Raw genomic sequence first — 26,359 nt, forward strand, 5'->3', positions numbered from 1 at the left:
GAGTCTACAGATTCCTAGATGCATGGCATTCATTATCATCAAATGCACAATTTTGATCAAAAACCATATATATATATCTCAATCATTGCAATCTGAATCAAGAAAATCAGAAATATCCCCAAATCCAAAGAGTGGTTCCCCATTGTGATGCTACCAGTGGAAAATTCTACAGCTGACCTCATGGGATGGTTCACAGTCAAAACACAGCTGCAAGAAAAATATTACATGACATGACCTTCTGGTTATGTGAAAAGTGGCATGTGAAGTACACATGCATGTCTTCTTCAGACATGGGATTCATTTGCAGGACACCTTATGCAATTGAAAATACTCTAAAATGGGAGAAATCAGAACCACGTCTCCAAAGTATTTCAGGAGAGACCAACTCCATCTGTCTATCTATCTCTCAGTGAGTGTGTGTGCTCTAGTGTGTGTGTGTGTGTATGCTCTAGTGTGTGTGTATGTGTGTGTGTGTGTGCTCTAGTGTGTGTTTGTGTGTCTTTGTTTTTGTATCATGATAGCCAATACTTCATTGCCCCCATTGGAAAACTGACTCAGATAATGCCATCTGCCATACTCCTAAAAACTAAAGTTCTTGCTGATAGAATGAAACATTCCTTCCTGTTGGTTTGGATGTGTCCTTTAGGAATCACGGCTACATTAATATACTCAAATCATCAGAGTAGATCAGGTAACAAAAAATATATATATTTTAAAATAATAATATATTAATGGAAACAGCAAATACAGGATAGAGTAACAACTGTCTTACTAAACAAGGTCAAGGACAATGGCAAACTATAGGTTCAAACTTTGAAGCAAATAGTAATCAATGTAAATATTCCCGGGCTGCCTCAGCCCCGCCCAGGCACACAGCAGTAGAATGGTTTTGCAAGCATCCTCAGGAGGGCTGGAGCCTTCTTTGCAGGACGAGAGGGAGGTTGAGGCTGGATCCATTCATCATTCTTTTGGGAGAGGCTCCTTTTCCTCAGCACAAAGTTGGGTTCTGTGTGAGGGTTCTTTGCATAAAATACATTGGCCTGCGCTGGAATCCTCAGCTCTGGGGAGAGAGGGGTGTACAAAAAGAAGGTGGCACTCAGGAGGTGCTCCCTAGGACACCCCAACATCTGAGAGCCTGTGCCAGAAATGACCTGAGCCACACCCTTGAGAGCTCTCCAATTCAGCACCAATACCAACAAAGACAGCCTCCACAGTCCTCCCTGAGGAAAAACTAGGCAGAGCACTTCAACAGACCTAATGTCTGTTCCTACCAAAGGCTTTGGACTCCAGAACATCCCAGGTCCTCTTGCATCTGCCAAAGCACACCACTAGGGTTTGCATCTGAAATCTCCCACAAAAGGCTCCTGTGCCAAAGATTCAGACCCCACATGGGCCATCTTCATAGGTGGCTTTGGAGGGAAGCATTCGATGGTGAGTGCTCTGATGTCATCATGAAATTCTCATTCAAGATGAACATACTACTGGGAGGTAGGAGGGACTGGAAGAAAGGTTGGGTAAGGTTGGAGGAAGACCTAAACAGGGTTGCGCCCTGGGCAATAGTACCTTGGCCCTGTTGGCTCCACTGAATCCTCAACCTCCAAGTAGAGGTCCTCCTTCTCCTCTCTGTCTTTCCCTCTTCTTCCTCTCTCCCAGCCTCATTCTCTCTCCCATTCTATGCCTGTTTGGCAAGGGCTGAGGAGCTCTCCACTGCCACACACTAGAGCGTTATGGAGACCCTCAGGGCACAACCGAAGAGAAAGCTATGAAACCCGGAGAAAAGGCCTAGGCTTCCTCTTCTGAGTTATTTTCCTCAAGTATGGCCACAGTGAGGACAGGCTGACCAGCACAGATACCACATTAGAGCCATGCTTCTGTGTTGGTGGAGCCCGCCTCCATGTGGACCAGCCTCTGAGAATGGAGGCCACATCCCAAATGCTGCCCTACTAAGAACAATGGTTCCAAAGACCAGCAAAGGGAATGCTTCCCTCCAACATGGTGTATGGTCCAGTGGTGCCATGACCCCGAGTGGGGGAATACAACAGCCAGCTTCTCCTTCCTCTGACACCTGTTTCCTGCCACCCTCCTCTAACCTACAGCCTGTTCTCCATCCCTTCTGGGTTGGATGCGGGGATCTCTGCTATGAATTTCTTAGGCTACCAAGGCCTCAGACAGACTTCCTCTTCCAAAGGCTCTACTGACCTAACAGTACGTTAAGATAGGAGAAAATTGATCCTAGAACTCATAGGGATGGTGGTCTTCAGCGTACATAGGCTGGGATCATGGCTGCTGTGGTGTTTGGCTCACAAAAACCAACCAACCAACCAACCAAAAAGCTCTGGCATTATTATCAGATGAGCTTTGTGGCCGACGTGCTCAGGAAGCCCTCATGTGACTTTAGTTAGGGTTCTTAACCTGGCTATGGTGATCACTCCTTGGCAAGTGGACTCAGGTGCAGAAGACCATGGAATTTATCCAAAAACAGATGATTCAGGCTGTCTCCCAGCCTGTATTTTCTTTCCAATTTCATCCAGTTACTGCTTGCTAGAATCCTGGCACTACTCTGCCCAGGCAGTGGTTTTCTGGTCACAAAGAAGGCTTTCAATAGTACTGCTTCAGTCCACAAAAGTGCCAGTTCCATCTTTAGCCCATGCATTCCCATGTCCCTCTGAAACCACTCCTATCCCAGACCACGGAGCCATACGGCTCCTGGGAAGAGGCTTTCCTCCTCACTCCTCAATGATGTCAGCTTTGGATGCCTGTTCATGTCCAGAGGAGGGCACCTGGTAGGGGGCCGCAATAGCCACTGGGGTATACCATAGAACCTCGAGACCTTAAACCTGCAGAAGTGCAGTTGGCTTTGTGCACGAGCCCCAACACACCCTGTTGGAGTGTTCTTGGGGGTCAGAGACTACTCTTTGGTGCTAAGAGTTGACCTGAGTCCACATCCTGACCCTTGCTCCCTGCCATCTGATTGTCCCACTTACTCTGACGGTGAGAGATGATTTGGCCCAGCTCATATTCCTCCGGCTTCTCCTGAGTAAGCAAGTGTAGCTCGAGGGCCCTGCGGATGACGACAGGAGCCCTATCATGGCAGGTCACCTGGAGCAGCATGGGAGACAGGCCTTCAGGAAATGGGCCTTGAAGTGACTACTCAAGGACAGTGGGCAGAGGCATTATGGAGGCACCTCAACTCTAAATACAAAGGCAACATCCATGACCCTACCACCTGAGGCTGGCCTCCTGCTCATCGCGTGGGCTCTTCCCATAAGCTACTGGCCAATCCTTGTACATAGGACTGCCTGGACCTGCCATTGCTCTTTGTGGAGCCGCACTCCACTCGAGGTGAAAGGACCCCACTACCTGTATACACATGGAATCTCATCCCACAAGTTGGGAGGAATGGGACAGTGGCCTCCAAGATCCCAGGTCTGCCTGAGGATGCAGGCGGCATTTGGGGTAGCCCCGGCACAAAACCTAGAGGCTTTGGTCTGGATTGCCAGGGCCCAAAATAGACCCAGGAACATGACCACACACAGGAGTGCTGAAAGATAGCCACGAGAGCTCCTGGCCTCCAGAGGCTGAGTGCTGGCTGGGGTGTAGGAGGACACCTCATCCGGCAAGGGTGGTCATTGGAGAGGGCTCCTGTCCTGCAGGTTACCTGGACATTTAGTGCGCTTGCTCTACATCCATATCGACTCTGCAGACAGACCCTGTCAGCTCCTTGTTCAAGGAACATGCAGAACCTCATACTGCTGTCCTCCTCCATGGACGCCAGCATCCCATACAGGGGAACCTGCAGCCTAGGTCCTGTCCTAGTCTCATCTGTCACCCATACCTGCCCCTGCCCTTCCAGACTGCATGCTTCCACCCGACACACAGACTCCCTCAGACATGGCGGTGGACAAGCTGCTGCTCTCCCTCATCTCAGCTCCGGCCCTTCACACTGACCTCTCCCTTCTTGATTCCCGTCTATCCTCCTGATCATCCAGAAGCTCCAAATTCAAGAGGGCATGAGTAGTCCATGGTCTTGGGCCAGTGTCTGTTCCCCACCCAGGTGGAAGCACCAGGGGACACCCCTGCTCCCAGGCTTACCAGGACAGTCTTGGCCATCTTTGGACTTTGTGTTTCTAAGTGGACACGAATTAAGCAGGTGTCTCCCACCAGCTTGTGGGAAAGCGGCCTGGAGGACTTGCAGGTTGATTCTGAGAACTGTGGGGGATGGAACATCAGCTAAGCCCAGAAACAGAAAGCCACCCAGCCTGTCAGTTGGCTCTATGGGCTTCTAGCACATATGTCTAGGTGATGAAGCTTCTTATTTCCCCAGGTGGAAGTGGAATGGCAGCACAAGTACAGCTTGAATAAGGTGGGAGTTTACCTCCTTTCCCTTGACCTGGGGGTGTTTCCTCACTTTTTTTATGAAATGATATTTTATTCGCGGATTCATGGACAGATACATGAGTGAGTGGTCAGGGACCTTGATTTCTGCAGAGAGAAGTGGAGAGAATTGCTAGGTGGCACTCAAGGATTATACCACAAAACACCACCAACCCCTGAGAGTCTCCACCAGGGCGGGCCTGCACCAGAATTGAGAGCCCTCCAATCCAGCTACAGTGCCACCAAAGACTCCCTCAATGATTCTTCCCTGGAGAAGATGATGTACAGGATTCTAAACCAAAAGAGCACCTGACAATGGAAACAGCACCTTGGGCCCCGGAACTTTTCAGTGCAGGTCAGATCTGCCAAAGAGACACTGCTAGGCTTTGCATCAGGATTGGCAAAGGCTCCTGTGCTTAAGCCTTTCTCCACAGTGCAGCCATGCTCAGACATGGGCATTCAGGGAATCCTTGGATGAATCCACTTATGGATGAATACGCGGAGGGGAGGTGGTATCCATCAGAGGTGTGTTGGGCATGGACATGGGAGGACTTCAGCAGGGTGATCCCTGGAGAACTCTATAGTTTTCTAGGTTCGCTCTCCTTCCCATTGTTTCTCATCATGAGCTGTCTGCTTGGTGCTTGTATTCTGGTTCTTGTTCTACTTCTGGCTCTTCTTTCTGTCCTGCATCTTCTTGTAGTTCTTTCTGGGTCTTTTTCTTGTTCTTACATGATTCCTTCTTGTTCTTCTTCTTGTGTATCTCCCTCCACCCTTCCTTCTGTTTCACCTCCTTCCTTTTCTTCTTCTTCCTCCTGCTCTTCAATGTGTGATCTTCTCCCCATTCAGGAATGTCCTCTTTCTCCTCCTCCTCCTCCTCCTCCTTCTTTCTCTGGCAATGGTTGGGCGTCCTCTGAGGAGTTCAAATCTATCACACTCTTCTGCCCAGATGCAGCCTCGGTTCAGAACCCCAAGATGAAATCAGTTCTCAATCAATGGTCGGGAGTGAAACCAAGACCAAAGAAAAGTGACTTCCTTTCTTTGTCATTGTCACAGTCAGGAAAGACTGAATAACAGACACCGCATTCTGGATAGGCTTCTACCTGTGGTAGTCAACACCTCATTTGGACCAGGATTGCTAAAATAGATTCCCCCTCCAAAAAGCTTCCCCAATGAAAACAAGGTTTTCAAGATCTAGGAGAGGGCCAGCATCACTGCCACCCTCTTGCCATAAGGCATAGATGCCATCACACCTAGTGGGTTCCAGGCCCCCGGTAGTCCTCACTTTTGATGTCTGTTACACACAAACCTCCCCTGGTCTGGAGCTGCTCTCAACTGATGCTTGGGTTGAAAGTGTGTTTCTGAAATGACCTTCGTAGAATCTCAGCTGGGTAATTCCTTATTGACTGGCTTATTTTTGTACCAGGGATAAAACCAGAGGCACTTAAGCACTGAGACCATTCCCAGGCCTTTTGACTTGGGTACAGGGTCTCCCTAAGTTTCTGAGGCTGTTAGGAAATCCCCATCCTCCTGCGCAGCCTCCCAAGTCCCTGAGATTCACAGACACTGCCCCCTTGCTAGCTCCTTGCACCGCAGTCTTCCTCATGTGTAAGACAGAGCCAACCCAAATGAGGTGGTGTTTGAAAATGAGAAAACTCACTTACATGCCCGACAGATGGTGGGTTCTATTGTGGACAGGCTGGGATGGTGGAGGCTAGGAGTGTCTGGCTCACAAGAAAGGAAAGAGCACTGCATTGTGGACAGCTCAGCATTGTGGCCTATGTTCTTCAGATGCCCTTCTTAGTTGCTGGAACGAATAATAACCTGGCCATTCTGATATCTTCAGGAGATGGTAACCCAGGCACAGAGGACTTGGAATTCTTCCAAAATGAACCCAAACAGGTGTCCCCTGGCCTTGACTTCCTCTTCACTGAGTTCTGTTCCCAGTTGCTGCAATCCTGACATTCTTGTGAGTAGGCAGGACTTCTCATATCCTGGCTATGGATTGGGACCTGTGCTGCTTCCGTCCATAGCAATGCTGATCCAATCAGGACCCATGTTCTCCTCCTCTTCATTTGAAGGCATCCTTATCAGTGAGCCATAAACCAAACTGATGATCAATTGAGCCTCTCTCTTCCTTGCCCCTCATTGATATTAGCTTTGCATTGCCAGACCAGGTCCAGGGGAGAACACATGTAGGGAGGTCCAGCAGCCCCCTGGGGCCTCATTGAGCACCTCCACATTGGACACGCCCATCATTGCAGTTGGTTTCCTGCACCAGGCCCACCACACTCTGGCTATTTTGGGGCCAACGCCCACTTTCTCTTGGCTGTGAGTTACCCTGAGCCCACTGTGGATCATTTCTCCCCACTGTCTGATTGTCCTAATTACTCTCATGCAGAGACATCATTCTCAGCAGCTCAAAGTTGTCCACATCCTCATGCTGCAACAAATTTTGGTCCTAGGCCCTGCGGATGAGGCTCGTCACCCTCTCCTGACAGGTCACCTGGATCAGGGTGGGACAAATGTCATCAGAGAATGGGTTTTGGAGGAGCTACCCATAAGATTCTGGTCAAACATTCAGGAGAAATCTCAGCTATATATACAAGGGCACAATCTTGTTATCCTGCTACCTGAGTGTGGCCTCCATATACCCCCTGGGTTCTTGCAACGTGCTACTAGAACAATCTTGGTACAAATGTCCGCCTGTACCTGCCATCTCCCCTCCCCCTGGGGAGTCACATTCCACTCAGGTCAAAGGACCAAACTGCCTATGCACAGACACACTCTCATCTCACTGAGATGAGAGCAATGGGCCAGGGACCTGCGTGCCAAGTGTGCTCTGGGATGCAGGCTGCCTTTGTGGGTGGAAGGGGGAGATACACTGAAAATTTTGGTCCTGACTGCCCCGGGGTTGGCTGTGTCTCCTGCCTTCCACTGTGGGGACACCCAGGAGGCAGCCCTGCTGTCGGGCTTACCAGGATGCGCTTTGTCTCCCTCGGGCTCTGTCCCTCTAGGAGGACGTGAACCACGCGGCTGTCTTCCACCTGCTCGCTGGAGTGAAACAGTGAGGAGCTGCTACTGGTGACTTTTCTCATGCAGCACTCATTGCTTTGGGTGGCCTGGGGCAATGGTCCTGCAGCCACTGCAGAGCTGCTGCTCACAGCTGCTGGGATCCCGGATGCCACTGCCATAGAAGGCTCCAAGAACTGTGGGGGATGACAACATCAGCAAAGCCCAGCACCTGCACCCCACCCAGCCTGGCAGTTGGCTCTATGGGCGTTCTACAACATCCATCCAGAACCTGAGGTTCTTGTCACCTTGGCACCAGGAGTAAAGACTGAAGAAGGTGGCTGTTTACCTCCTTTGGCTTGACCTTGGACCACTTGCTGGCAGCTGTTTCCCGAAGAAGAAAGTTATAATCCACTCTGCCATCCAGGGCGTGATATACGTTCCCATCAGCAGGGATCCTCAGCTCTGGAGAGGCAGGGGCAGAGGCATGGTAGGTGACACTCAAGGAAGACACTACCCAACATCCCCCACAACTGAGAGCCTCTGCCAGCTCAGATCTCACACACAGACCTGAGAGCCCGCAAATCCAGCTACTGTTCCACCAAAGACTCCCCACTGATTCCTCCCTGAGGACCCTCTGTGCACAGGAGGTCCACTACAGGAACACCTTTCAAGGAAATAGCCCCTTGCACCCCAGAACCTCTCAGTTCACGTTAACCTGCCAAAGAGAAACAGCTAGACTTTGCATCTGGATTGGCCCCCAAAGACTCATGTGTTGAAGGTTTTCTCCCCACTGCAGCAATGATCACAGGTGGGTTTGGGGAAAAGCACTTGAAGGTGGGTGCCTCCACCTTGCCAGTGGATTCATCCACTCATACAGGGCTATGCTAATTTGAGGGGTATGGATTGGAGGTGTGTTGGGCGTGGGTGGAGGATGTCCACAGCAGGGCTGTGCCATACAGAGAAATATGTTTCTCTTGAGTTCCCCACTTCTGCATTTCCTCCTCATCAGTATAATTCTCATTCACAGTTTTAATCGATTTATTGTTATATTAGTTGTTTGGCTTGTGTTTCTCCTTCTTGTTCTTGTCCTTCTTCATTTTCTCCTCATGCTTCTTCTTATAGTCATCTTGACCTTCTTGTTCATTGTCTCCTCCTTCAACTCATTTTCATTTCATTTTTCTATTCCTCCTTCTCCTCCTCCTCTTCTTCCTCTTCCTCCTCCTCCTCCTCCTCCTCCTCCTCCTTCTTCTTCTTCTTTCTCTCTCTCTCTCTCTCTCTCTCTCTCTCTCTCTCTCTCTCTCTCTCTCTCTCTCTCTCTCTCCAAGAAGAGTTTACAAGCTGTGAAGGGTTCTATTCTACCACACACTTCTCTCTAGAAATGGCCTCTGGTCCTAAGTGGACTCAGTTTGCAATGAATAGAAAGATTGGAAGCCAGAAATGATTCTTCATTGAACTGCTTTTCTCATGTACTCATCTCAGTCAGGAAAGGCTGCCAAAGTAGGCACCCTGTGGTTGTCTGTCTTCTGTGACACAAGACAAAGGAGCCTCTCTTCTTGGCCCCTCATGGATAATAGCTTTGCAATGCCTCCTCAGATCAAGGAAAGAACACATGGTAGGCAGGTCCACAGCCCCTGGGGAACATGAAGAACCTGCAGATTTATGCCCCATCATTACACTTTGTTTCGCGCACAAGTCCCACCATACTCTTCCTGGGCATTGGGCCAAAGCACACTGTGTTTTGGCTCCCAGTTATCCTGAGCCCACTGTGACTCACTGCTCCCTACCCTCTGATTGTTCCACTTACTCTGATGGTTCGAGACAATTTGCAGAAGCTCAAAGTTTTCTGGATCCTCCTGCTGGAGCAAGTGTGCATCTAGGGCCCTGCGGATAATGACTGGAACCCTGTCCTGGCAGGTCACCTGAGCAGGGTTGGAGAAAGCGCATCAGAGAGGGAATTTGGGAGTAGCTACCCAGAGGACAGTGCTCAAGGACAATCAGAGACAACTGAGCTCTCAACACAAGGGCACCATCTTGTTACCCTGCTACCTGAGGCCTTCATGTGATCATGTGGGGTCTTCCTATCTGCTTCTAGCCCAATCTTGGTACAAGAGTTTGCTTGAACCTGCTATGCCCTACAGGGAGAAGGGAACAAGGACCAAACAGGTTTTGCACAGACACACTCTAGTCCCATCAAGATGGGAGGTAGGGTCCAGTGAGCTTCCATATCCCTGCTCTGGTCTGGGATGCAGCAGCATTTGTGTGCAGATCAGGAACAATCCCTAGGTGCTTTGGTCCTGACAGCCAGGGCACAACACACACTCAGGACTCTTTAATGATAGGCATGGAAGCTGCTGGCCTCAAGAGTGTCAGTGCTTGCTGGGGTGTCAGGAGGTATGGACCCAGCAGGTGAGGTGGTTCAACATGACTCCCCTGCAGCTGGACACCAGAGTCTCATGATGGATACTCCACACCCAGCAAAATTCTGCAGAGAGAGCCGCTAACTCTCTATTCACATACATGCAAACTAGGACACTAATGGACCCCTCCAAGGCCCCCAGTTGTCTGTGACCCACACCTACCCACCCTAATCATCCCACAATGGCTCCCTTCCCTTCAACCAGCAACGTATCCCCTCCCACACACAAGAAGATGACTGCCAACTCCTCTGCTTCAACCTCCACTGTTCAATATACTCCTCCTCAATACCAAGGTCGGTAGAGGACGGCCTGTACCCTCGATAGTTCTCTGACCTCCTCTGAACCCAGCACTCGCTCCTGCACTTCTGGCCTGCACACCCCAAAACACGCAGGCCCACTCCCACCCAGACCTGGCATGCTGCTGCTCCCCGCCTCTCAGGTCAAGCTCTTAACACCGAACTCTCTCTTCCTCATTTTCTGCTCTCCTTCCTGACCTTTCAGAAGCTCCAATTCAAGAAGACAGGCCTAGTCCAAGGTGTTTGCTGTGGACTCGGTCTTCCCCAGTGTGGGCTCCCAGGAGACTCCCCTGCTCGAAGACTCACCAGGATGCTCTTATACTTTGTTGTCCTTTCGTTTTCCAGGTAGACGTGAATGAGGCAGCTGCCTCCCACCCGCTTGTTGTACTGGGGCCGTGAGGAGCTCCTAGTGGAGACCCCTGATGTCCTGGACTCCGGCTCTGCCCCTTCCCAGGGAGAAGGCTCTGGCTCTGGGGTTGGCTTAGGAGCCGTGACAGGAACTGAGCTTGTAGCTAGAGGAGAAACGATGCCAACATGACTGCCTTGCCCTGACCTTCGCACAGACAGACAATACCCCTGCTGCCAGGAAGAACTCAGGCCCTTAGCCCACACAGGACCTCTTTGCAGACTGGGGTCACTTCCTGAGTGGACAAAGGCTTATCCTCATTTCCAGCCCAACACCAGGCATACACACTCCCCGCAGTGGGACAACAGTCGGACCTTTCCTCATATACCCTTGGGTACTCACCCCAGTCCGCCTGGCTCTCAGGCTCTGCCTGGCTTGATTTGCCATCTTCAGTCTGGGCCAGCAGGTGGTGGGCTTCGTGCTCCAGGTTCAAGCCACCCAGAAGGAGCCACATGGATTGCAGTAGTAGCTGCAGACTCAGAGAGCCTGGAGGCTGATGGGAAGCCTCGGTGTAGAAGTTCACCCAGGTCCCCGGGAAGGAAGGTGAGGCACTGTGGGGAGGCAGGAGGGGAGTCAGCAAAACCCTGGCCTTGCCTTCACCACGGCCTCCAGAGCAAACCTCTGACGCTACACTCCTGAACCTTCCCTGGTTCTGAACACACCAGTCAACCTCAGACAAGTCACAGTGGCTGTACAGGCAGGGACAGGACAGGTCGCGAGGCAAACAACCTTCAACGAAGGAGCGTTAGATCCATGGTATGACCAGCTCTCCCCTCCTCTGGGAAGGCCTGACACTCTTCTTCCTCTTGGCTACGTGCTCTCCAACCTGGAATGCACCTTCCAGGAGTGTCTGTCCTCCTGCCCACTCTTCTCAGGGCTCCAGAGACACCTCCTCCCCTGGCGTGGGCTGCAATGCTACCTCATTCTCTGTGAGCACTCACTGAGTCCCCCTGAGCAGCAACGGACCTCTCTTTTCCCATGAGTGCAGACCACATCTCTGTGGCCCTGGGGGAGGACTGGGAGGTGTAGTGTGGGGGGATCCATCGTCCCAGGGCCTTCCCCAGAGGACCATGACTACCTACAACTCCCTGCCTTACCCCTCCTACTGCTGAAGCCCCGGACCTTACACTGCATGCAGGAAACAGAATTGGGGAGAACAGTCTTTCCTCAGCCTTCCCAAGTCAAATCACCTTGCAAGTCCTTATTCTGGAAACAGGAGCCCACCCTCTTGACCCCAAGCCCATTCCATGTTGAAGTTGGTCCAGGGTCCACCATGTTCACTGAAGAGGACAACGTGCAGTTATGCCTCATGGAGTCAGGGATGCTGTCACATGTAGGATATGTACTCATGGCACCTGCGGTTTCAGGCTGACCCCCATGAAAAGGGACACAATGGCAGTCATTTGCACCCCATTTTTCACTGAATTATGAAACGTGACTGGAAACGTGTCTTCACACAGTGGGTGCTTTCTCCTTGTTCATCAGTGAATGAGCCCAAATTGCTGATTCCCACATATCTCTCTGGTTGTGGGAGCTGCCATCTCCAAAGCCCCCGTCCAGCTATGTCCCAGCTAGGAAGCTCTGGCCCACTATGGAAACTAACATGTCTTTATTAACCCAAAAGTGCTTTGCCCAAGGCCCGAGTTTTGAGACGCCTCTGGCACAGATCTACTTTCTTCACGAAGCCAACATCACACCAGAAAGACCACCTGGCCTCACTGAGTCCACCTGGGAATGAGCTCAGCGCATACCTTTGAGCTGTGGTGCCCAGTGTGTGGGGACTGCTCCACGGACCTCTGTGGATCAGCTGGAGTCAGGATGGTTTCTCTGCCTGAGAGGGGGGAGTTCACTCCCCTTGCAAGGCTGTGGCAGGCACCTCCAGGACTCGTCCCACTCGGGGCTGACATTCCACTATGAGCCTGGTCCTCTATCTCACTAGGTATCACAAACCTTTGGGTCCCTGAGAGGTACATGGCAGCCCCAAGACCCAGGCATGAGGGGGCTACACACTTGGGCTTCGTGGTCTGGTGCTTACCTTGGGAACAAGAGATCCAGCACCTGCTGGGTGGGGATGAAATCCCAGGAGATTAACCCCATGTTGCTGCGGAAATGTAGGTTCCTCCCACAAATGTCAGGCAGGAGCTCATTCCTAAGCTGGTCCTGCCTGGAAGATTCAAGGCTCTGTACCCTGAAGGGCTCCTCCGTGTTCTGATCATTTTCACCCTGGGTTGGGACCAAGAATGGTGGGTTCAAAATGGAAATGGTGACAAACAGAAAAATGCCTTGTGCCAATACACTAGAGTCAAAGCACAATGGGACAGTTCCCATCAGTACAAACACACACACACACACACACACACACACGCAGTCAGAATAGGAGTCCTGGGCCATTCATCAGGGATCAGAATAGAGGGCCTGCTGGGCTCCCCTGCCCTGTGCTACTCACTGTTACTCTTGAGCTCCTCTGCGACAATCGCCAGAGGCTCTGGCATCTAAGATGAAGCCTCACCCAGTGTATCCACAAAAGGGCTGGTGGGCCCCCCTGAGATTCCTGGGAGCCTGAGGTTCGGCATTGTTTGCAACCACAGGAGAACATCCTTCTCACTTCAGTGTCTCCAACCAAATGAGCTCGGATGGCTTGGTCAGTGAAGTGGGTGCCTGGATACCAGGGTTCCATGTTCTGTTTGATCCATTGTCAAGGCGATGATGTCATTTCCTGTGCCCATACCTGAGCCTCTTTTCACATAAGACCACTTTCAAAAGCCCTATGGGCTGCTGATTTCTCCTCCATGCCTACCCATATAAGGTGCGCATGTGTTCACCAACAACTACCCAAATACCCCCACCAGCATCTGCCCTGCTTGGTGCCACTAGAGTTCCAGCTTGGAGCCTTCAAAAATGCATTCACAACCAGTCCTTCCCTCTCAGCAGCTTTTGGACCCTGGTCTCATCCTTGTGCAACTCATGGCGTGCCCAGTCTTTTCTGGAAAGCAGGGTAGCATCTAATCTCTAGGGTTATTGTGTCTATTGGCCCATAACAGCCTCTATGCTCTCTGAAACCAGAGATGGGACTCACAGGTGGCTAAAGCACAAACGTAGAGATGGGACAATCACAAGAAGCGGAGAGACAAAGAATGCACCCCAACTCAATCAGGCCTGTGTCCCACACAGGGACGTGGCCAACGTCCGTCCCATCCTGGCTGCAGTTCCCACTCTGCACCATGGCAAGTTGGAGGCGACTGAGATGCAGAGGCTGCTCCCCTCTGCCCTACAACTTCCCAAGGCTTCTCCTAAGAATTCCAAAGGGCCCAAGTGCGTCGAGTGTTGGGGTCTCACAGAGACTCCGAGGTACCACAGCATCCTGCTGCCAGAACCAGTTCACCCCTCACCTCAAGGGGCTCAGCCTCTGGATTCATGGGAATTGAAGTGGGTATAGGTGATGGGATGTCATCTCCAAGACTGAGTTATGCCAAGTCCATGACCCCTGTCTGCATCCCTGTCTCCAGCACCACTTCCCTCTCTCTCTTTCCTCCTCAGAGCAAACAAATCCATTTAGCAAGTGTGTCCTGTGATAAAGACATGACAGTCACCCATCCTCTCATTACAAAAACACTGAGGCTAGCCAACATGGATCCTACCAGGAACACAGGCATGAACTCAGACTCTGATCCTCCCAGCCGAGCCTCAGTGGAGCCTGGACTCCCAGCCTCCTGAGTCAAGGAAACAGAGGTGCCTAGCCGAGCCACCTTGGATGCAGCCGCACACAAACTGAACTGATCAATGCCTCTTGCTCTCAGTTGTGAGTAAGAGGGGAGGTGGTGTCTCACAACCCTGGACATCAAGTGCAGTCTCCAGGCTTTGGGGTGTGCCCTGGCCTCTCTCTATCTGCCCAGGCCCTCCAACCCACACTGGCCTTTTACCCAACCTCCTCCTAGGGCCAAACTCAATCCTGCCTCTCAATTTCTGCTGCCTTCCCCAACACACTGCTCCCCAAAATGAGCAGGCCTGGCTCTCTGTTATCATGCTGGTGCCAGCAGCAATGCCACCCCACTGACATAATTCTGAGTCCCAACCTAGGCACTCCAGCTGTCCTTGCCACACCTGGCCTGTCTGGGCTCTGGCTCTTGCTCTTTTCATTCCTGTGCATGTGTTTTGAGGTTTTGTGTTTCTCCCACTGCAGAACTGCAGCTGGAGCAGGGTAGAGCTCATGAGGGTGACATTCTGAGCCACATCCAGTCCCATCAGGACTGTTAACTGGGGTGACTGCTGGAACACGGTGATGAGTGAACACATGGGAGGTGGTTGGACCCACCTTGCCTCTGAGGGGCTTCCTTTCAGGACAGGAGTGCTAGGGATGGGAGCCCCTGGCGTGGGATGCTTTGGACAAGGCGTGACCACGGGCTCTCTTTCCTGGCAAAAATGGCTCCACTGAGTATGGAGAGCACTGTCATTGCTGGTGGCTAACAACAGCCCTGGACCCCAGTAAGGACCCCACACTCAAGACCTACCCCTGAGTCTGCGTGTCCTCAAGGAAATGAGGTCTCCTGATCCCAGGTGCAAAGGGGTAAGTCCTCTAACTCCAGGGGCCATGAAGGGACTTCTGAGTTTCCCTTGTCCTTCTTTCCCTCTGCTGAACCCACGGTGTCCTCACACTAACCACAGTTAGGACCCTGGCCTCATTCCCCGATGAGGATCATTAGGCTCCATAAAGGACAGTCTCTAAGATGCTCAGTGGTTAAGTGCCCCTGGGTTCAATCCCTAGTACCAAGAGAGAGAGAGAGAGAGAGAGAGAGAGAGAGAGAGAGAGAGAGAGAGAGAGAGAGAGAGACATGTCCCCAAAATAGAAGACTCTAGAACACCACTGACCAGTGGGTGGGCTTGCCTTTCACCTTCAGAGACCTTGTGGTAAGGCCATCCTCGGGCATGCATCTTTGTGTCCTCACACGAGTGTGAGTGTTGGGTGCTCTCCTAGAGGTGAGCAAAGGTAAATGGGTTCATGATTTGGATTGATAGTGACAACTTGCTTTCACAAACATGCTCTCGTATGGATTCCAAATGACGTGTGTGATGTATCTGTTTCTCTGCTCACAGATGGATTTATTCACTGTTTCCATTCTCCCTAGATCTGATAGATGAGAAAATAGCACCATGCTATTTTGACATGCATTGCTTTAGTTGCTCATGAGGCTGAGCATCTTTTCCATGTGATTTTGGCCATTTATGCATATTTCCAGTAACATCCGTGGTTCTATTTCTCTATTACCTTCACTTTTATTATTAGCGTTATTGTTTTTGGTACCAGAGATCCCAGGGGTGCTTAAGAATGGAGCCACATCCTCAGCCTTTTCATATTTTATTTTGAGACAGGGTCTTGCTAAGTTGCTCAGGCCTCACTAAGTTGCTGAGACTGGCTTTAAACTTGGAATCCTCCTGCCTCAGCCTCCTGAGCTGCTGCTGGGATTTTAGTCGTGTGCCCGCATGCCCAGCTGGTACTTTTACTTTTGATATGATTTGTAGGACTCTTTGGCCTATTAAGGAGACAGGTCTGTGTTAATCTATGCATAAGACAATGACTTTTCCTTATCTATCACTTTCCCCTCTCCCCAGTCTTTTTTTTTGGGGGGGGGGGTGTGCGGCTATACACAAGTTTAAATTTATTATATAGTCAGACTTGTTGATCTTTTTATAGTTTCTAGGTTTCACATCATGCTTAGGAAGCCCTTTTACTGCCCAGCTTTCCACCTTGTTACCTTTATGGGTTTTTGTTTGTTTTAGTACCTTTGCAGTTAATTTTGGCGTAAAGAACAGGTAAAGATCCAACTTCAATTCTCCTTCACTAGGGGACTAATCTATGTTTAGTGGGTATTTATCCCACTGCTGCCTTGCCAGCAGCTTAGCTTCTGACTTGGTAAATGTCCTGGGAGGTCCAGGGGGGTCCACCTGGCTGTGCCTTAATCTCTCCACCAACTACCCAGGCTTCTCCTGCGGACCGGCCGAGCAGCGATCCCTTCCCACTCACTCCCCTAAGCTGCGTGGCTCTGAGCTGGAGAGGCCACCATCCTTGGGAACACCGCTGCCCTTCTGTGGGAACTTGGGTGCGTCTAGCGCTCCATGCCCCTTGCTTCTGCGACTTTGGGCGCCCCCTGGTGTCCAGCGCCTCCCACCCTAGGTGGTCTACTATGCGTTTGCTGTCATCAGGATGGAACTGTTCTGTGACAGAATCCGGTCCTTTGACTCGAGTTTCACTGAAGCACTGTTGTGTGGCGACCCGCCCTTGAAGGGGTGGCATTGGCTGGGACAGGCACTGCAAGAACAGCTTCAGTGATCTGGCCGCTTCCTCCATGCTGCTGGAGGAGCTCACGGTGGTGAACCAGTGGCACGATCGCCTTTCTGGGGAGCTGGTGGTCTGGGCGCCTGCCCCTGGGGCGGCGTGTCCTGCTTAGTGACCTTGGGGTGCAGGAGGGCACCCTGAGCTCGGGCACCCGCAGTTTCCGAGCGCTGCTTCCTTAGCTGCCTGCTCATTGCAGGTGGCTTTGCCCTGGTGACCCATCAGGTGGTGAAATTGTACTGCATCCTGTTCCATGTTGTGGTGGTCATCCTCATCATCAAGTGAGTGTCCCCACAGGGCTCCCTGTGTTACAGCAGCTTAGCCTGCCATAGCCTAACTAACCCAGAGATGGGTTAGTCTGAACATTCCAGAATGAAACAAATGGGAGAGATGCACGGACTTGAAGGACGGGAGGACCAAGGACGCCGGCTCCTTGGATCAGCACAGAGAAGGTTGCGCGGAGGCTTTCCAGGTGTGCCGTGTCGTGTAACCTTGCCTGGCTATCCAGCAGCTCTACTTTCGAGAGTCACAGGCCACCCTTGGGCTTTTCTTTGGGGAGAATGAATGTTGACCATTGCCTTAGATCAGATTAAAGCCAGCCGGGAAGGTACTCAAGCAGGAGTCTCTGTATCCTCTGAGTAAAGAGTCTAGTTTCTTAGCTGGAACTCGAATGTGGAGCAGCTGCTCAAGAATGACTAGGAAATGCCTGGGCCTGAGAAAGGTCTCACTCTGGACCAGGAGCTGGGTCCAGCCAAGGTTTGCACCCTCAGGAGGAGCTGGGGTCGAGACTCAGGTGAACGCGCCCCAGCCAGCTCTGTCCTGCAGGGATACCTGCAATGGAGTGAGCCAGAACTCTGTGCCCTCCCTGCATGGATCTGTCACTTTCCTCTCAGGTGCCCTCTGGACTTAGGGCTTCTTTCCTGGTGCTGATTAGCTACATGAAATCCAGACCACTGATTACAACTAAAGGAAGGTTTTTTTTTGTTGTACCAGGCATATGTACAAAAAGCAAAACAATACCTACTAACTGAAATGATTAAAATGACTAGCTCTGTTGAGATTTGTCCCACCCTGGGGACAAGCCGTTGCTAGGAAATCAGATTGAGAAGTTTAATTTAAAGGAAGCCCTTGGATTAGATCACAGACCAGACAGGCAACAGCAGACATGCTGTTGGTGTCACATGGGGCTGTTTCTGAGTGTGATCCAAATTAAAGAGCCAGGAATAGAATATGGGCTGGCAATGACACTGGCCATGCCACCGGGGCCTGGAAGCTGAAGCCATGTGGTCCTCCCCATCCAGGGCCTAAGGCCCCTGCAGCTGCCTCCCACAGATGAACATGTGCAGTTTCTAGCTGACAGAACTGCACTCTTAGCCTGTTCAGTCTTGGTTTCCTTTGAAAACAGCCATTTTCAAAAGGAACAAAATCCTGTCAATCTGGCTTTACGGATGCTCAGTTGTTTAGACACTTCAAGAAGAAGTTTGGTATTGGTTTCCCTGCTGAGGTCTGACTCTGGGTCATTTTCAGTTTCCAAGTTTGGTATGTGTATGTGTGTAACTGGTCATGTAGGTTACAATCTTTATTTTCAAAATATAATTGCATTTTGGGGTCCCTAACCTAGCAATTTATCCTACAGATATAGTGGCACTCACACTCATTGTTTTGTAGTAAAAAACTGTGAAATCAACTAAGTGTCTCTAAATTGGAGATTGGTTCAATAAATAACAACCCGTTCCTGCAGGGGAATGAGGTATAGCTGGGCCAATAAAGATGGAAATGGGCAAGAAAACTGTAAAGTAAGGATATACTTCATATTTGCTTATAAAAAGAACAGATAGATACTCAGCACCTCAAAAGCATCTTACCTCAAGCCAGTATCATGAAGTGAATGGATATGCACTGGAAAAGCTGCCCCTAGAACAGGGGACAAGGATGTTGTGTGTCACCAGTAACCTCTTTCTCGAGGTATCATCAATGACAAGGAAAACCACAAACAAAAATTAGAACAATATAAAATAAGAATTGTTTTCATAAGGATGATTATTTGAAAACTTCAAAAGAATTAATTGAAAATCCTGTTTATAGAAATCAGTAGGCTTCATATATTCAAATTACCAATTGGAAAAAATAGGGGGAAAATGATATGACTTAAATAGTAACCAGAAAAGTTTAGTCCCAAATGCTCAAATTAGTACTAATTAAAAAAAAAAAAGGAACATTTTTGTGTTTTTCAGTTGAGTACAACATTTAAGACAAAGTCAAAAGCCATTTAAGACTATGAGTCTGAGTATAAAGCAAAACTTTTTTAAAAATTCTTCACAGCAGGAGAAATATTTACTAGTCCAGAGAGATGACACATTGGGACAAATATGTGTGCCTCATATACAAAGGACTCAGATAAACGAACAAGCGGAGCGCAAAGTGGGTGGAGGACAGAGAACACAGAAGAGCACACACGTGCTATAACACATGTACATGCACTTGGTCTACCCATCAGAGAAATGCCAAGGAGAGTGCCAGCAGGTATGGTCTCTCACCTGCCAACTGGCAAAGGCCAGAGCCCCATCTATGCTGTCAGGGAAGGTGGGAAAAGGACATTCACAGTCTGGGGAAAACCCTGGGGGGCTACCAGCAGACACAGATTCAAAATTTTAAGTGCACTCACCTTTGACCCAGCAATTTTGCTTCTAGGAATGCATACTACAGATATGCCACAATCAAATATCACACAGCCACTAAAAAGTATGAGGCCATTCTATAGTTACATTCCTGATCGGATATTAAGTGAAAGAAAGCAAAATGATGCTAGTTCTGTTAAAAAAATGCAGTTTATAGAACCAATTTTAGAGATTCACACATACAAAAAATGGGCCATGGTTGCCTCCGGAGTTGGGGTCATGGGAGCTGAGAGGGGTGGGAGGAAGCAATTCCCCTGTGCTCCTGGATGGTGTCGCTTCAGATTTGTTTTTCATGGTGCTAAGAACACAAAGGGAGGGTGGAGGAAGCCCAGCGGGGTTACAGGCCCTCCCAGGTCCTGGCCAGGAAAGGCTAAGTTGGTCCAGTGGTCTATATAGCTCATGAGAATTCTTTTCAAGATCTGAGATTTTTTCCATTGATGGTACTTTGAAATAATAAGATTAGAATGCATAATTCATAGATAGCAAACAAAAATGCACCATAAAGGACATGAATGTTTGTCTGCCAAGAGGGCCGGCAGGTGTGCCCCATAGGGCTTGCCACTTTTTCTATTCTGCTGGAAAATTTAATAAAAATTAAGTCACATGGATGTATTTCGTGAACTTTATTTTTAACAAACATTTATATCAACAATACATCTGGAAGAACATCAAGGTTCAAAGAAAGAGAATAGTATTTACAAAATGATTTCTGGGAAAGTGTCCACAGTTAATTTTATTTTCTCAAACGCTTATATTCCAAGAGGAGCACAATGAGCCTGTTTCGCAGGGTCTTGATTTTGTTGGAATAGTGCTGTTGAAACAGACTTTTCAGCTTTTGCCTTAGCAAATCCAAAGGTGGAAGGTGATGGCAGTCTGGGATATTCAACATGGTGTGAAAAAACTCATCCCACACATCCAGATGAGGAAGCCTGCAGAGAGGAAGAACCGGCCACGGATGGAAAGCAACCTGCTCTGACCCTGACTGCCAGAGGTGGGTGGTGAAACAGAACTCTCACCTAATAGCACTTGGCCATCAGGAGTGGACACATCCAATCTATCCCACATTAGAGAAATTAAAGTTCCAATTAATTGTCTCAACACACCTGTGCCGCAGTCCGGCTGCAGCAAACTAACCGGGGCGGGGGTGGGGGGGGGGGTGAGGAGCAACTTGTGTACGTTGATACAGCAGGAGTAGGAGCTGTTTATTGCAGGACAGGAGCAGTATTTATACATTCCACACAGCTTATCTAATTAGCATAAACTAGATACATCAGTCAACCAATAAGGAATCTCCACACTTAATGGCTCCCTGGTGTTACTTCACAAACCACTCCCTCTGGCATTTTGCCAGGCACCATCCAGACTTGTTTACAGACTCTAACACACCTGGCTCCCAAAACAGGATTTAAGATAAGCAGTCTTAGCAATAACTCTTCAGTGAAAAAAAAATCTATTTTATTTTTTAAAGGAAATCTATCTGTGCTGGGTGTTGTGTGTGCGTGGAACCCCAGGGGCTGGGAAGCCTAAGGCAAGAGGATCATGAGTTAGAGGGTGGTCTGGGTAACATAGTGCTACCTTTCCTCATTAAAAAAAAAGATCCATTTGCTTTTGGCTCCTGTGTCTACCATACTGTCAGCATCTTGTGATCTGGACACATAGTTCTAAGGAGCCCAACTGCACATGTGCCAGGACTAGGTGGACAGGCCGCCCTGCTCAGGAGAGAGCTGACTGAAGAGCTCCGGCTACTCTAGTGGTTAAAGTCAACTATAGGAGCTACAGAGCACAGAAAAATGGCAGCAGGGCCATGCAGAGGGCTGGCTTTAGGCTTTCCTTTACACTAGCCGCCAGAGGTGGAGACCTTCTGGATGACCATCTGGTCCTTCCATTATGAGCAAGAGGAAGCATAAAGCACTTGTCAGATATAATGCCTCATTATGCAGAATAAGACATAGCAGTTACCAAGTTTTCTCCAGGGACTGAACCTAAGCTTCACTATGTATGGCACAGGCATTTTATAAAATTACTGCCAATTTTCTTTTTCTGTTTTGGAACTGGGTAGGGAAGGCCAGGGGAATCGCAGTTGAAATTATTCCCAGAAGGTATATATGCACATAAGATTCCATTTGGCTGCGCACAGAGGATGAGTTCACTTTTCTGTATGTTTTAAATATATATCAAAAAAGTTAAGAGAAGAAAGTGTAACTGGGCAAGGAACAAGCATGTAACAAATACTTCCTACGTATTTCCTTGGCTTCTTACAGGAAAGATCTGAGGAAGGCAGGATGAGTATTATTTGCATCTCCACACACAAGAAAACAAGCAAGCACAGCCCTGAGGCTCTGGGACACCTGCCTGGGCGGGATGCCTGTCACCACCCAGGAGCTCCCAGGGGTTCTGTGGACTACTGGCTAAGTGGGAAGCCCTGTGACCACTCCCTGCCCAGGGCCAGCCTTGTGCTGTGCCCACACTGCCTAAGGGATCCCCTTCTGCCAGATGGAACCTGTTACTACCCTAGTTATTCTCTTCCCGCTGTAGCCCGATGCCGACACCTACCTTCTGAAAAGACCTTCAGGCTTCCAGACTCCTCCCTCGTTCTTCACCCTCATGTAGGTCCCCAGCAGCATGCAGTACACCGTGGCTGCCACTCCAAAGTAATCCACCTGGCAAGAAAGCGAGATTCCATGACTCATGGTGATGCACACGTGATCCCATCACCACGTGCTAACATAAGCAGCAAGCTAAGTCACAGGAGTTTATCTTTGAAGAATTCTGGAAGTTGATTTCTGGTGGCTGGGGATTCAAGAAGCAGGAATGCTGCTTCTCAGTGAGGTGAGCAAGAGGTATTTCACTAAAATTCAATGCCAGACAGTCCTAGTGACTAAGAGACTCAAAAATTCAGGTACACTAAACAGAGAGACAGCACTGGAGCTGAGCTGGTTGCAGCAGTGGTGGTGGTTCACCAGATGGAGGGAGAACGCAGAGAAATACAACAGGGAGGTGTGCTGTGAGAAAACCTGAGATCAGAAAAGCAGCCTGCACTGAGCTGATGCGGAGGTGATGGAAAGTGCTCTCTGTTTCTCAAACAGCCACGGGGAGCTGAGGCGGGGAGCCTTGAGCCTCCAGCTGTAGTTCCTGCTGCTGAACAGGGAGAGCAGCGCCAACACTGCCACGCTCTCAGGTGAGCGCCCATCTAGGGTCTTCCTAGCAGAACATGAGGGAAATGGACACCAGGATTGTACCCAGGGGGATCCACATCAGAAAAGCGAAGGAGAGCCGAACTCATCTTCTCTGTGTGTCTGGTGCTCACATGACCAGCTGAGGAGGGTCGGGTGTATGTGAAGACGCCGAGGGATTAAGCCTGGGCAGTCGTGTTCACGGGAGAGAGAGAGAGAGAGAGAGAGAGAGAGAGAATGTGTGTGTGTGGGTGTGTATGTGGGGTGTGTGTGTGGAGGAGGGGTGGCTCCCCTTCCTCAAGAGTAGAATTTTTGTGAGGCTCCTGAGATTCAGATCCCTTGACAGAGGTGGGCAACTGCCATGCATTAGCAAATACTACCAAACAAAGTCCCCGAGGCCCTATTAGATCTAAGCCACTGGGCCCCTCATAGAACTCTGCGGTAGCACCCCTGGAGTACCGGGCCTGTGCAGACAGACTCCAGGTGACAGCACTCTATCTCCCGCTGGGGAGAAGGGAGCTGAGAACGGCTTCAGCCAGCTTTAGTCTAGGCCACTCCAACCAGCCGCTCAGGAGCAACACCAAAGGTGTAAGGAGTTAACAATCCCAGGAGCTGCTGGCCCTCTGTGTCATAGCCCAAGAAGAAACAAACACGGGTGGGCACAGCAGTGACCACACATTTTTGTTGACTATTTTGATCACCTCAGTGGAGATGATTCCTTCTTCTTCTTCTTTTTCTTCTTTTTTTTTTTAAATTAAGAATCTTTTCTCTTTTTGGGGAGTGTGAGAGAGTTCTTGATGTGCTGATTGGTTCATGGACATACACACATATTTCTTTCTTTCTGTTTTCTTCTCATTTTCAGCATGTTTTTAATGTTATTTTTCCTTGCCTTTTGAGGATTAGGGCTTGGGGTTCATATATTTTGGTTTTGTTTTCTTTTCATTGGTTTCTTTCTCTCTTCTGCCGACAGTCAAATTCTCTTGTTTTCTTTCTCTTCCTTCCTTAAAACCATCACCTGCTACATCTCTTCTTCTTTCTGTGTTCACTTTTTTGAATTATAAACACTTTGACCTTCCTATCATGTTTTCTTTTCTCTTAATTAACTGTATTTTACCAAATTTAGCACTAATTGGTTTATATAACTCCTTTCCCACCATTAATGCTGTTGTAATGATTACTGCTGTGGATGGCATAATTGGCACCTGTTGTTTGTTTTATTGCCAGATATAGTTCATGGCTACTTATTTGTTTGGCAATAGACCACACCATTGTTTTTTGTGGTAATTGACATTAAATGTCATAGTAGATATTTATTTTAACAGAAACAGATATCTACTTTAATGCTGTCTGTTGTTTGCATCAGTTGTTACTATTGTTTGTTTTACCCTATTCTGAGAGATGCTGGGAATCTACAAGGCACTACAAGATTCTGCTGCTGAACTCAATTCGGCGACAAGACAGCACACCTTGCTCCATGCACATGACGAACATCAGCTATACTTTAACACAAAGAACAGAAGAAATAAAAACTCAAACTAATGATCAGGCTCCGAATAGAAATGGCCAGGGGTGGTCCTTCATGTCCCACTACAGATATCCACTGCTATACCAAAAAAGAGAATTAACACAGAGTCTGTGGATACCACATCTACAAGGATGTCTCAGTCTAGATAACTTGAGGACACTTTGGCAAGTAAAGACTGAGCCCTAAAAAGGCCTATATGTAAGAGTGGCAGAGAAATCCACCCCAACAGATGTAAAAAACCCAACTCAGGAATACAAGAAAAATGAAAAAACAACATAACATGATACATCCTAAAGTTCATAATTCACCAGCGACTTACTCCAAAGGTACTGAAGTGGATGAAATATCAGATAAAGAATTCAAAAGAATGGTTATAAAAATGACCAATGACTTCCAAGAGAACACAGAAAAAACAGAATGAATTAAGGAAATTAGTACAGGATATGAATGAGAAATTCAACAAAGATAATAAAAAAGAATTAAACAGAAATCTTAGAAATAAATACATAATAAATCAAATAAACTGTCCAGCTAAAAATCTCTCTAACAGAGTAGAAAATTCTAAGGATAGACTCTTAGAGCTGGAAGACAAAGTGGCTAGTCTTAAACATTCAGATAGTATTAAAGAAAATACATACTCACATTCAGAATAGACAACATTAAGAGACCAAATTTAAGAATCACTGGAATTGAAGACGGTTGTGAGATTCAGGCTAATAGGATGGATAATCTTTTCAGGGAAATTATTATATTATTATTAATATAATAATTTGGAAATTATTATAACAGAAAAATTTCCAAACCTTGAGAATGAGATAGACATCCAGATATAGGAGGCATTCAGAACCCAAATAGACATGACTGAAAAAGAACCTATCCATGCCATAATATAATTAAAATGACTAACACAGAGAACAAGGATAAAATTGTAAAAGTCTCAAGAAAAAAAAAAAAATCAGGTCATATTTAGAGGTAAGCCAATCAGAATCACTTCTAATTTTTTAACAAACTCTAAAAGCCATAAGGTCTTGGAATGATGTGGACTAAGTTCGGAAAGAAATTAAATGTCAACAAGATTGTTAGAACCAGCAATACTATCCCTCAAAATTGAAAGAGAAATAAAAAACCTTCCAAGATAAGCAGAAACTAGAAGAATTCAATACTACTAAACCGGTAATACAAATACTCCACAGAATAACCAAACCCCAGAGCTCACAATTAAACAAATCTCATTGGAAGGGTAGCTAAGCAAATGAGAAACAGGATCAAATTAAACATTATAAATAAATCAAAATGGCAGGAATTAATAAACATCTCTTTATAATAATATTGAATGTAAATGGTCTTAACTCTTCAATTAAAAGACATAGCTGGCAGAATGGATTAAAAAGCAAGACTCAATTATATGTTGTTTGGAAGAGACACACCTTATAGGCAAAGACAGGCTGAAAGTAAACAACAAAATTGATATACCAGGTGCATTGAGCCTGAAAATAAATAGGAGTAGCTACTCTATATCTAACAAAGCAGACTTCAAACCAAAATTAATCAGAAGAGACAAAGAAGGTTCATATTGGTAAAGGGACAATTCAGCAAGAAGATATAACAATAACAAATATTTATGCTCCAAATTGGGTGCAACTAATTACATAAAAGAGATACTACTCAAAGCCTTAGTAAGACCCCAGTACAGTAACACTGGGTGATCTCAACACATTCTCTCACCATTAGATGGGTCATCCAGACATAGACTCAGTATAGACTCTTAGGACCTGAAAGATACTATAAATCAAATGGACTGAACAGAGATCTATAGAGTATTTTGTCCAACATCAGATGAATATTTTTGACCATGGTTCATGGAACCTCCTCCAAAGTAGATCATATTTTAGGTCACAAAGCATCACTTAGAAAAAAAAAAAAAAAAAAAAATTTAAAAATTCTTAAATAAGAATAGTGATAAAACAACAACCTGTGGAATACTATGAAGGCAGTTCTAAGAGGAAAATTTAAAACCAGCCTAATGATATATCTTAAAGCCCTTGAAAAATAAGAATGAACCAATTCCAAAACGTGTAGGAGAAAACAAATAAAATCAGAGCCAAATCAATTAACTTGAGAATTAAAAAAAAAAAAAAAAATTTAGAAAG

General features: G+C 48.0%; 2 protein-coding genes across 15 annotated transcripts in view; both read right to left on the reverse strand.

Moving 5' to 3' along the window:
* Positions 1-687: 687 nt before the first annotated feature.
* LOC124105622 (ral guanine nucleotide dissociation stimulator) lies at positions 688-14,928 on the reverse strand. Of its 13 annotated transcripts, none has more exons than XM_046462840.2 (10): positions 13,015-14,928; positions 12,541-12,728; positions 10,848-11,056; positions 10,406-10,611; positions 9,191-9,305; positions 7,733-7,848; positions 7,350-7,580; positions 4,093-4,209; positions 2,985-3,099; positions 688-1,060 (listed from the first exon to the last, which is right to left on the reverse strand). In XM_046462840.2, exons 1-10 carry the CDS (start codon positions 13,180-13,182, stop codon positions 855-857), a joined length of 1,671 nt encoding a protein of 556 aa, XP_046318796.1. In that variant the 5' UTR covers positions 13,183-14,928; the 3' UTR covers positions 688-854. The 13 variants fall into 13 exon arrangements, 10 of the variants coding, with proteins under 10 accessions (XP_046318796.1, XP_046318797.1, XP_046318794.1 ...); XM_046462841.2 differs by having other exon boundaries at positions 13,895-14,202; XM_046462838.2 differs by having other exon boundaries at positions 12,952-14,193.
* A 5,191-nt stretch (positions 14,929-20,119) lies between these two features.
* Bub1 (BUB1 mitotic checkpoint serine/threonine kinase) overlaps positions 20,120-26,359 on the reverse strand; it is a 49,457-nt gene continuing 43,217 nt past the window's right edge. For both annotated transcript variants that reach the window (XM_046462837.2, XM_046462836.2), the window contains exons 24-25: positions 22,065-22,171; positions 20,120-20,440 (exon numbers count right to left, since the gene is read on the reverse strand). In XM_046462837.2, coding sequence (XP_046318793.1) covers positions 20,245-20,440; positions 22,065-22,171 — 303 coding nt within the window. In that variant the 3' untranslated portion in view covers positions 20,120-20,244. The remainder of the gene's footprint in view (positions 20,441-22,064; positions 22,172-26,359) is intronic.

This window comes from Marmota monax, unplaced genomic scaffold (assembly GCF_021218885.2).
Source record: "Marmota monax isolate L192 unplaced genomic scaffold, Marmota_monax_Labrador192_F-V1.1 WCK01_AAM20220418_F8-fsc00245, whole genome shotgun sequence".
Lineage (NCBI taxonomy): Eukaryota > Metazoa > Chordata > Mammalia > Rodentia > Sciuridae > Marmota > Marmota monax.